Genomic DNA, 12,356 nt, shown 5'->3' with positions numbered 1-12,356 from the left:
GCAACAACCATCACAGGACATACCAATCAGCTGTCTCTGAGCAACAACCATCACAGGACATACCAATCAGCTGTCTCTGAGCAACAACCATCACAGGACATACCAATCAGCTGTCTCTGAGCAACAACCATCACAGGACACACCAATCAGCTGTCTCTGAGCAACAACCATCACAGGACACACCAATCAGCTCTCTGAGCAACAACCAACACAGGACACACCAATCAGCTCTCTGAGCAACAACCAACACAGGACACACCAATCAGCTCTCTGAGCAACAACCAACACAGGACACACCAATCAGCTCTCTCTGAGCAACAACCAACACAGGACATACCAATCAGCTCTCTCTGAGCAAAGGATCACTGGCTTATACACAGCTGGAGAAGGAGTATGTAATTGCAGACAGCTGTATCCCCTGATGAGAGGGCAGGGTCAGCTCCAATTAGCAATGGGGCCGACCAATCAGCTGCTTGGGGGAATCCAGGAAAACATTCACTGAAATACACACACACACAAACCCACAACAACAAAGAAACTGGGGACCGTAGCATGTACCGATTGAATTCACTGCTCTACCAGTTGTTTAAGCTGACGTACCTATTGAATTCACTGCTCTACCAGTTGTTTAAGCTGACGTACCGATTGAATTCACTGCTCTACCAGTTGTTTAAGCTGACGTACGTATCATCCTCACTGACTTTGTCAGAGTTTTTCTTTGAGGACTATGACCAGGGCCCATACCCACAAAGAATAGGAGTGCTGATCTGGGATCAGGTCCTTATCTGTCCATTTCAATTTATGAATAACAATATAAAAAAAGGCCTACTCTCAGAGACCCAGACTGATTCAACTGTGGTACGGAAAGCTTCAGCAGCATCAGGATGGCTCAACAAACAACCGACTCTCTTTTCAACAATATTCATCTCTGGTCACATTCAGAGAGAGGTTTCTGGCACTGATCCGGAGTGTACATCTAAGGACTATTGTGCGTACAGGGGTGTGTGTGTGTGTGTGTGTGTGTGTGTGTGTGTGTGTGTGTGTGTGTGTGTGTGTGTGTGTGTGTGTGTGTGTGTGTGTGTGTGTGTGTGTGTGTGTGTGTGTGTGTGTGTGTGTGTGTGTGTGTGATCATGCATGCATGCTTTTGCGTGTGTGTGTGTGTGATCATGCATGCTTTTGCGTGTGTGTGTGTGTGTGTGATCATGCATGCTTTTGCGCGTGCGCGTGTGTGTGTGTGTGTGTGTGTGTGTGTGTGTGTGTGTGTGTGTGTGTGTGTGTGTGTGTGTGTGTGTGTGTGTGTGTGTGTGTGTGTGTGTGTGTGTGTTCTATTGTGCTGTCTGCTATTTGCAGGCTCAGCTTGACAGGACTCCCAGAAGCTACACTAGAACTAGCTACCTGAACAGGAAACAAGAGGCTTGTATCTGATCTAGAATATGTTAATAATATGCTGATCATGTTGAAGGAGAATAATGTCATTCCAATGTTAAATAAATCATATTCCTCAAAGCCTCAACTCAAAGTCCTAGTCAGGTCCAGCAACAGTTTGACAGCCTTCGTGTTGAGTAGAAGACTGAGTCTCCCTAGGTGTCACTACAGACCCTGTTTCGATTCCGGGCTGTATCACAACCGGCCGTGATTCGGGAGTCCCATAGGGTGGCACACAATTGGCCCAGCGTCGTCCGGGTTAGGGTTTGGCTAGGGTAGGCCGTCAATGTAAATAAGATTTTGCTCTTAACGGACTTGCCTGGTTAAGTTTAATAAATGTAAAATGACAAAAAAAAAAAATCTTTCCCAGGGCCCAGGGCCCGTAGCAGAGCCCTACATTTGACCAGGACCCAGGGACCATAGTAGAGCCCTACATTTGACCAGGGCCCGTAGTAGAGCCCTACATTTGACCAGGGCCCGTAGTAGAGCACTACATTTGACCAGGGCCCGTAGTAGAGCACTACATTTGACCAGGGCCCGTAGTAGAGCACTACATTTGACCAGGGCCCGTAGTAGAGCACTACATTTGACCAGGGCCCGTAGTAGAGCACTACATTTGACCAGGGCCCGTAGTAGAGCACTACATTTGACCAGGGCCCGTAGTAGAGCACTACATTTGACCAGGGCCCGTAGTAGAGCACTACATTTGACCAGGGCCCGTAGTAGAGCACTACATTTGACCAGGGCCCGTAGTAGAGCACTACATTTGACCAGGGCCCGTAGTAGAGCACTACATTTGACCAGGACCCAGGGCCCGTAGTAGAGCACTACATTTGACCAGGGCCCGTAGTAGAGCACTACATTTGACCAGGACCCAGGGCCCGTAGTAGAGCACTACATTTGACCAGGACCCAGGGCCCGTAGTAGAGCACTACATTTGACCAGGACCCAGGGCCCGTAGTATAGCACTACATTTGACCAGGACCCAGGGCCCGTAGTAGAGCACTACATTTGACCAGGACCCAGGGCCCGTAGTAGAGCAGTACATTTGACCAGGACCCAGGGCCCGTAGTAGAGCACTACATTTGACCAGGACCCAGGGCCCGTAGTAGAGCACTACATTTGACCAGGACCCAGGGCCCGTAGTATAGCACTACATTTGACCAGGACGCATATGGCTCTGGTCAAGTATGGTGTCATTTAGGGTTTCCCCTGAGCCTAGGCCTGTATGTAGAACAGTGTGTCCTGCTCATACAGTAGAAGAGGCAGATTCAAACCCCAGCAGATGACTTCAAAAACACATCAAAGAAACAGTTCCCACAACAAACAGGAATGGCTGTGAGACAACATTCCACTGTTTTCAGTGCAGAGACAGACAGAGCACACGTTGCTTTTCCACACCTTCCTCAACATCATCAAAGGCTCGTACATTTCTCACACACAAGAGTATGGCCGCACACACAAAACGCACCCACACACGCACACTCTTCATGGAGCTGCTATAAGTTGTGAATGGTGACATGATTGTGTGTGAATGAGAAAGCAGAAATGGCGCCCTCGGGAGCCCGACCCTCCTCTCTAAGCCATGAGGGAGAAGACTGTCTCTGCTCCTGTCTGCCTTCATGGTTTTAATTAGATTCTGATATCAAGCCCTCTTTCTCCCATGCTCCCCTGCTCCTTCAACACGCGTGAAATTACCAACGCCGTTATCTATAATTTATTTACTCATTTGCTTATTGTTTCTGTGTCCCTATCAACAGCGTGAAGGAGAGGGTGCAGGGCGTGTTCGTTAACTAGGACGCCGTGGTAACAGCCCACGCTTCTCGAGCTGGCTAACTGTGATATGGGAGCTTTGCTTTCTCTGCTTCCTCCCCACCTCTCAGACCCACCTCCCCACCTCTCAGACCCACCTCCCCACCTCTCAGACCCACCTCCCCACCTCTCAGACCCACCTCCCCACCTCTCAGACCCACCTCTCAGATCCACCACCCCAACTCTCAACCGACCCACCTTTCCACCTCCCCAGCACCCCACCTCTCAGACCCACCTGTCCACCCCAACTCTCAGATCCACCTATCAGACCCACCTTTCTACTGACCCACCTTTCCACCCCCCCACCCCACCAGCACCCCACCTCTCAGACCCACCTGTCCACCCCAACTCTCCACCATCCCACCTCTCAGATCCACCCATCAGACCCACCTCTCTATTGACCCACCTCTCAGACCCAAATCTCTACCGACCCACCTTTCCACCTCTCAGACCTACCCACCTCTGAACCACCCCACCTTTCCACTGCAGGACTCAGTCCCAACTAATTTACCGGTTTGGGTATGGTGAAGGGGGTATGGATTTTTTTTCCATCAGCCAATGACAGCGCAATGAGGCGATACGAGGTCTGTGTGCTAATGAGTGGACACTGCAGTGGGGGGCTGAGCTGAGGAGACAGAGGAGAGGAAAGGGGACAAGATGAGAGGAGACAAGATGAGAAGAGTGGAGAGGAGAGGAGAGCCACAATGACCAGCGGGCCAGACACATCGGGCCAATGTGGTTCCAATTACACAGACAAGGTTTGTGGGTTTAATTCCTGGATGGGCCACGTGTTCTGAATAGGCTGCATATGTTAGCTGTACGATGCTTTGGATAAACATGTCTGCTGGATGACTGTTCCACATTATGTTTTATAGGAGTGGGCAGAACCACAGAGGACCAGAGACGTCTGTTTACAAGGCTCTGCAGCTGAACACTATTATGATGTCAAGAGTAGGCCATTGTCTTTTCCCTATCTGGGCAAACCTTTTGACCACATCTAGATGCTGAGTCTACGGCGAGTCTACAGTGAGTGTCTACCGAGATTCTTTACCGGGAGTGTCTACTAAGAGTGTCTACAGTGACCCTACAGTGAGTCTACCGTGATCTGAGCTCCGCCTACCTGGCAGGCCCAGAGAGCAAGTCGAGCGCAGCTATAGGCCTAAGGCTGGCCAATCAGACAGCTCAGATCATCGTGTCTGCACAGTTTCCTCGAGCCATAGACTGTAAAAAGAAACCTAGAATGCATTGCAAAGTTGATGCTGTGAAACTTCTAAACGTTTAAAACATTGACTAGAGAGAGATAACGAAGAGTAAAGAGCTGCTTTTTATGACCAAATTCACATTTATGTTATTATACAGCACTGTCAACACTTTGTTCAACATTTTATGAGCCATAAAATGAGAGTTCTCCCTACTTTCACTTACAATGAATGAGTACACCAAAGTGTTCCGAAAAGCTTGTTGTTAGTTTTGTCTTTTTTAATATCGAGGAATATTTCACTTTCTCTGGTCATAGGAAGAACAACATGAATTGGTGCATGAGGCAGAAATAATCTACTGCGACTTAAGTTCTCCATCAGCTGGAAGACTGTTCTCTTTTCTCAGCGGAGGGAAGGCGAGCGAAGGGATTTTGAGTCGGGTTGAGAGGCATCCTCACACTGTCCTCAACAGGAGTACCGCTGAGGACAGTGGTGTCTATCACAGGTGAATGATCTTTTAAACAAACAAAAATAGTTCAGCACGCAGTTCTTAAAACAACAAGAAAATAGCTTCAAGTGTCCAAATACTGCTGGAGTCAACTAATAAAATAATGGACCTGACCAGAGAGGTCCAGGACCTGAAGAACAGTTTGCTGTTCTCCCAGGGTCAGCTCGATGAGTTGAAACAGGAGAACGGCAAGATGACAGCAATCTCTAAGTAATTGAGAGAGGAAATCAGTTGTGTGTGTGAATCCATGATGACAAGGGAGGGACAATCAAGGCAGAATAGCATGGTTGTGGACGGAATTGCAGAATCTCCACATGAGACCTGGACGGAGTCTGAGGACAATGTGAGGGAAATTATCTCTGAGAAATTGAAGATGGACACACAGGAAGATTGAGGTGGGGTGCGCTCACAGGAGTGGAAAACCCGCGACAGGCCCAGGCGACAGGCCCAGGCGACAGGCCCAGGCGACAGGCCCAGGCGACAGGCCCAGGCGACAGGCCCAGGCGACAGGCCCAGGCGACAGGCCCAGGCGACAGGCCCAGGCGACAGGCCCAGGCGACAGGCCCAGGCGACAGGCCCAGGCGTCAAGTTCCTGAGGTTCAAGGACAAGGTAACTGTTCTGGAAAAGCCAAGAACGTGAGAGGAATGTACATCTTCAACAAGGTCTATCCTGAAGCTGTGCACCAGAAGAGGAAAGAACTGATCCCAGCCATGAAAGCTGCCACAGCACGTGGGGACACTGCTTACAACCTCTGACAGGATCATTATCCACCCTCCTTCCCAGAAGCCTGGACGGGATGAGAGAGCCAAGACTATGGGTTGGTAGCTTCAACACCACAGCACAGACATATAAACACAGACACACCAGTTGATTCATGGACTGCTGAATGGATATATCTTTTTGTCTTGCTTTGTCTGCTCTTTTCCATATTATGTCTATCTCTGACAAGCCACCCAGGAAAGGGCTGAAAATAGCCCATATCAATATAAATAAGGTTCATGAAATCAGTATCTTGCTAACATCAGGTAACATTCATATTAGCCATTTCCGAGACTCATTTAGATCATTCATTTGATGATACAGCAGTAGCAATCCAAGGATATAACATCTACAGAAGAGACAGAAATGCTTATAGGGGAAGTGTTGCTGTGTGTGTAACATATATATTCAGAGCCATATCCCTATAATGCTTAGAGAAGATCTTATGTCAAGTGTTATTGAAGTGTTGTGTCAAGTGAACATGCAACCACATCTAAAGCATTTTTCCACCAAGTGCTAACAGTCAGAATCTAAATAATGTGTGTCAAATGCTTGATAGTGTATGTGATGTAAACAGAGAGGTTTACTTTCTTGGGGACCTGAATATTGACTGGTTTTCGTCAAGCTGTCCGCTCAAGAGGAAGCTTCTCACTGTAACCAGTGCCTGTAATCTGGTTCAGGTTATTAATCAACCTACCAGGGTGTTTACAAACACTACAGGAACAACATCATCTACATGTATCGATCACATTTTTACTAATACTTTATAACTTTGTTCTAAAGCTGTATCCGTACCCATTGGATGCACTGATCACAATATAGTGGCTTTTATCCTGAAAGCCAAAGTTCTAAAAGCTGGGCCTAAAATAGTGTATGAGAAATCAAACACAAGATTTTGCTGTGACTTTTATGTGGATGTTGTTAAAAATATTTATTGGTCTGATGTGTTCAATAAGGAGCATCCAGATGCTGCACTTGATAAGAAGCAATTTCATGAATGTACAATTATCGATGCACCTGTAAAGAAACTGTTAGAACTGTTAAGGCTCCATTGATTGAGGCGGAATTTAAGAACTGTCTGGTTGAAAGAGATGGGGCAGAAGGAGTGGCTAATAAGTCTGGCTGTACATCTGACTGGCTGACTTACTGCAAACTGAGAAATTATGTGACTAAACTCAACAAAAAATAAGAAGAAACTATATTATGAAGCCAAGATCAATTATATAAAGACTGATGGAAAAACAAAAAAAACTTGGGAGTACTTTCAATTAAATATGGGCAGAAAGACATTCAACTTCATCTTTAATCAAATCCGATAGCTTATTCATCACAAAACCATTTGATGTTGCCAATTAAGTTAATGATTACTTCATTGGCAAAGTGGGAAAACGTAGGCAGGAAATGCCACCAACGAACAGTGAACCATCGTATTCATGCATAAAAAAAAACTAATAATAAAAGACAATCATTGCAAGTTTGCATTTTGTAAAGTTTTTGTGGGAGAGGTAAAACCTTGTTGTTATCGATCAATAATGACAAGCCTCCTGGCACTGACAACATTGATGGAAAGCTACTGAAGATGGTAGCTGACTCTATAGCCACTCCTATCTGTCATATCTTTCATCTGAGCCTAGAGGAAAATATTTGTCCTCGGGGCTGGAGGGAAGCCAAAGTCATTCCGCTACCCAAGAGTGGTAAGCGGCCTTTACTGGTTCTAACAGCAGACCTATACGCTTGCTGCCAGCTCATAGCAAACTGTTTGAAAAAAAATGGTGTTTAACCATGTACAGCTCCCGCTCAGCCCAGTCAAAACTGTTTGCTGCTCTGGCCCCCCAATGGTGGAACAAACTCCCTCACGACGCCAGGACAGCGGAGTCAATCACCACCTTCCGGAGACACCTGAAACCCCATCTCTTTAAGGAATACCTAGGATAGGATAAGTAATCCCTCTCACCCCCCCCCCTTAAGATTTTGCATTTGGTACAAATCATTCCCTAAGTTCTAGACCTCAGCTCGATATGGTAATGAATGGTACGTCTTTTGAACAAGTTGAAGAGACTAAATTACTTGTTGATACCTTTGATTGTAAACTGTCATGGTCAAAACATATAGATTCAATATAGATTCAATGGTTGTAAAGATGGGGAGAGGTCTGTCTGTAATAAAGGGATACTCTGATTTGACACCAAACTCCAAAAAGCAAGTCCTGCAGGCTCTAGTTTTGTCTAATCTTGATTATTGTCCAGTGCTGCAACTCTTGGTTAAGAGTCTGACTGCATCACTTCTTTTTATTTAAAAAAAAACATTAAGTTGTTGAAAATCCCAAATTGTTTGCATAGTCAACTTACACACAGCTCTGACACACAAACTTACCCCACCAGACATTTTCACAGTCCCCAAATCCATAACAAATTCCAGAGAGTGTACAGTATTATATAGAGCTATTACTGCATGGAGCTCTGTTCCATCTCGTATTGCTCAAATTAACAGCAAACCTGGTTTCAAAAAACAGATAAAGCAACACGGCACAATGACTCTCCTCTATTGGACCTAGAATGTATGTGTATTTATTGATATGCATGTATTGATATGTAGGCTACTTGTGCCTTTTGTAAAAACATTTTTTTTATGTAGTTCTGTCCTTGAGCTGTTGTCTATTAACGTTCTGTATTGTGTCATGTTTTGTGTGGACCCAGAAAGAGAAGCTGCTGCTTTTGCAACAGCTAATGGGGATCCTAATAAAATGCTAAATATTCTCTCCCTTCCCTCAGACTGACCATCAGATAGATGCAAGCCATCAGTCCAGTAAAATAAAACACATTATTCTGCTCACTCAACTGTGCCTCATAGTAATTCAACAAATTATCAATTAACAGTGTGATCATATAGCAATTTAAAAAAATATATGATTTCAAAACGGCCTGAGAACAACAACATTGCAAGGGGAATTCAAGCATAGCCAATATGCAGGGATAATATTTTGGGCCTATAGCCTACTACACAAGCCTCATTGCTGCACAACTGGTTTTAATAGGTTCATGTTGCATAGGCGTAATACATTTTTTTTTATGTATGTTTATTTGTTTTCATCTGAGCGGTAGATCTCATCATGCATTTTGACTCAGAAAGTGGTCTTTACTCAAAGGTTGGTGACCACTGGTGTAGCGCAACGGCAGTGAACCATTGAGACATCTAAAGGTATTCTGTCCTGCCACCATGAGTACCCTGGTCTTATCTACAACAGTGAACCATTGAGACATCTAAAGGTATTCTGTCCTGCCACCCTGAGTACCCTGGTCTTATCTACAACAACAGTGAACCATTGAGACATCTAAAGGTATTCTGTCCTGCCACCATGAGTACCCTGGTCTTATCTACAATGACAGTGAACCATTGAGACATCTAAAGGTATTCTGTCCCACCACCCCTGTACCCTGGTCTTATCTACAGTTGGTTTACACGCTTGCAGCTAAAGCAGACCAAGCAAGGGATTTGTATACGAATGTCATGTGTGTGTGTGTGTGTGTGTGTGTGTGTGTGTGTGTGTGTGTGTGTGTGTGTGTGTGTGTGTGTGTGTGTGTGTGTGTGTGTGTGTGTGTGTGTGTGTGTGTGTGTGTGTGTGTGTGTGTGTGTGTGTGTGTGTGTGTGTGTGTGTACACTTTTGTACTTGTGTTTTCAAGGGGGAATTCTGGACATATTCAGAGCAGAGGGAGATTTGAATTGAAAACAGCTCTGTACTTACATGCATGGGTGACTGAGAAGCTGTTGGACGACTCGAGGTTGTCTACGTTGTAGTTGAGATGGAAGGGTTTCTCCGTAGTGTTCTGGTTGGTGTTGTAGAGCTGAACAGCGAACCTAAACGCACTGTGCTCCTGCACAGTGGACCGCATGAACAGACCACCTAGAAGACATACAGATACATAACCAACTTTGGCTACCATTTCCCATCATCATTATTTACACACATTTTACATCCTACTCTCTCTGCCTCAGCTTTTTATTATAGAGGCCACAGGGAACCCCTGGATGTTAAGTACAGTCTTAGAAAAATGGATTCCAAAAGGGTTCTTCGGGTGTTCCCATAGGATAACTATTTTTGGTTCCAGGTAGAACCGTTTTGGGTTCCATGTAGAACCCTCTGTGGAAGGGGTTCAACATTTAACGCAAACAGGTTCTACCTGAAAGCAAAAAGGGTTATTTAAAGTGTGGGGACTGTGGGGACTGCAGAGGAAGCATTTTAGGTTCTAGATAACACCTTTTATCTAAGAGTGTAGCCTATGGCCTGTCGGGAAAAACTTAAGGAAGGTACTTGAGGAAGAGACTTGACTTGAATGTAGCTTACATAAGCACTTTTTTGTAGCTGCAGGCATTCTCATCGTTCTGTTTATACAAGGATCTCAAGTGTTAAACCAAACACCACAGATCATGTAAACAGGACCATGTCTCAAATAAATTTGGAGAAAGAGATCACGCATAATCCATATTTACTCCTCATCATCATTCCGTCTGCGGAAACTGTTATTTCGGGATTGTGCCCGCCAATTTTCGCCCTTATAACGTTGCAGCATTTTCTATTCAATGTGGCAGTTTGTTTCAAGCATTTTGGTGACGTTGAATGTCTTAACATCTGTAACCAAAGTGACAGCGCAAGTTCACAATGTCTTAACATCTGTAACCAAAGTGACAGCGCAAGTTCACAATGTCTTAACATCTGTAACCAAAGTGACAGCGCAAGTTCACAATGTCTTAACATCTGTAACCAAAGTGACAGCGCAAGTTCACAATGTCTTAACATCTGTAACCAAAGTGACAGCGCAAGTTCACAATCACAATATCTTAACATCTGTAACCAAAGTGACAGCGCAAGTTCACAATGTCTTAACATCTGTAACCAAAGTGACAGCACAAGTTCACAATGTCTTCTTAACATCTGTAACCAAAGTGACAGCACAAGTTCACAATGTCTTAACATCTGTAACCAAAGTGACAGCGCAAGTTCACAATGTCTTAACATCTGTAACCAAAGTGACAGCGCAAGTTCACAATGTCTTAACATCTGTAACCAAAGTGACAGCACAAGTTCACAATGTCTTAACATCTGTAACCAAAGTGACAGCGCAAGTTCACAATGTCTTAACATCTGTAACCAAAGTCTTAACATCTGTAACCAAAGTGACACAAGTTCACAATGTCTTAACATCTGTAACCAAAGTGACAGCACAAGTTCACAATGTCTTAACATCTGTAACCAAAGTGACAGCACAAGTTCACAATGTCTTAACATCTGTAACCAAAGTGACAGCGCAAGTTCACAATGTCTTAACATCTGTAACCAAAGTGACAGCACAAGTTCACAATGTCTTAACATCTGTAACCAAAGTGACAGCGCAAGTTCACAATGTCTTAACATCTGTAACCAAAGTGACAGCGCAAGTTCACAATTTCTTACTGCACGCAAAGCAAGTTAGCCCACTTAACACACAATAAAGGTCCTACTCCGAAGATAAAACAGGACGGTATTATCCATAAAATTATGGGGAAAAATATTTAATTATTCATAATTATTTTATGATCCACTTACCTATATTAATCTGATTGGGAAATCCCGCGAGTGATCTGCCCGAAAGCCACAATAAAAATAAGACGCATTTTTGTGCCATTTTATCAATTTATCCAACCTGCGTACTCAACTCCTTAAAAGAGCCTGCCTAAGCAAATTCAGAAGCAAACCCGCGGACGCTGAAAATCCTCCAGATTTATGATGGTCGCTCACAGTGCACCAATTGCTTACAAGGCTGCGGAGCAATTTTCTGCAACTGCGAGGGAGAGGGAGAAAGATGGTGGTGGAGAAACAAGCCGATCTGATTAAGAAAACAAGCTTTTCCGATTGGGCCTTTGGCGATTTGGATCAAATGTTATCTGACGTTGAATCAAAAAGCTTCCCTCCTTCTGTGTGTACCGGACAACGTTACTGGGTTTCGCTAGCCCAGCTCGGTTCCACTAGTAAGACTGACTGCAAGACAAGTGCCACGCTCGTCCACATTACTCCGCGCGCAATCAATAGGAGAAAGCACTGCAATCACAGGCGGCCAATGCTTTTCAATTGGCTACAGTAGCTAACCGCTTACAGCTGGTGCAGCTGCCGCCTCAAGGATATGATGAGGGGAAGTTGGCGTTAGTGAGCACGGATAGGGTAAAGGAAAAACCAAAGAACACAAGTGGATTCATAATTAGAAGCTATTCAAAACCTCCCGGAATAAAGTATACATAACCTCTGGTATTCGTGAATGTGTTGTCATACCGCTATGAACAGAAGTTAATTAGTTGTATTGTTAAACATCTATATAGACTAACCTGTTTAAAAACATATGGACTATCTTTGATTTCCTAATTCTTTTTAAAAGCTTGGGCAAACTGTATCCTAACGTGAAGTACTATTCAAGCGTGTCTGTGTCTTCCTCGCTCTCCTTTCAGAACTCGGATAGAGAGCGCAGCATGAGGAGCTGTCCATAGTGCTGAAGTGAGTGGAACTCGGGAACGAGAGAAACAGACTAAAACACTGTTGGCATTTACGCCTTAAAGTCTAAATATTCATGTTAAGATCTCTCTATTTGTTACTGGTCGTTTTTAATTACAATTTGAACAATAATTA

General features: G+C 44.6%; 1 protein-coding gene across 3 annotated transcripts in view; it reads right to left on the bottom strand.

Annotated features, from left to right (window-relative positions):
* Positions 1–11,740, bottom strand: part of LOC124010928 (glutamate receptor 3-like) — a 260,547-nt gene extending 248,807 nt beyond the window's left edge. For all 3 annotated transcript variants that reach the window (XR_006834516.1, XM_046323751.1, XM_046323750.1), the window contains exons 1-2: positions 11,286–11,740; positions 9,447–9,605 (exon numbers count right to left, since the gene is read on the bottom strand). Coding sequence is in view for 2 of the 3 variants with exons in the window: in XM_046323751.1 (XP_046179707.1) it covers positions 9,447–9,605; positions 11,286–11,364 (238 nt within the window). In the remaining variant the exon portion in view is untranslated. The remainder of the gene's footprint in view (positions 1–9,446; positions 9,606–11,285) is intronic.
* Between the last annotated feature and the right edge of the window lie 616 nt (positions 11,741–12,356).

The sequence above is a fragment of the Oncorhynchus gorbuscha genome, linkage group LG23, assembly GCF_021184085.1.
Source record: "Oncorhynchus gorbuscha isolate QuinsamMale2020 ecotype Even-year linkage group LG23, OgorEven_v1.0, whole genome shotgun sequence".
Taxonomy (NCBI): Eukaryota; Metazoa; Chordata; class Actinopteri; order Salmoniformes; family Salmonidae; genus Oncorhynchus; species Oncorhynchus gorbuscha.
The sequence above is the reverse complement of the archived record's forward strand: the minus strand, read 5'-3'. Positions and strand labels throughout refer to the sequence as shown.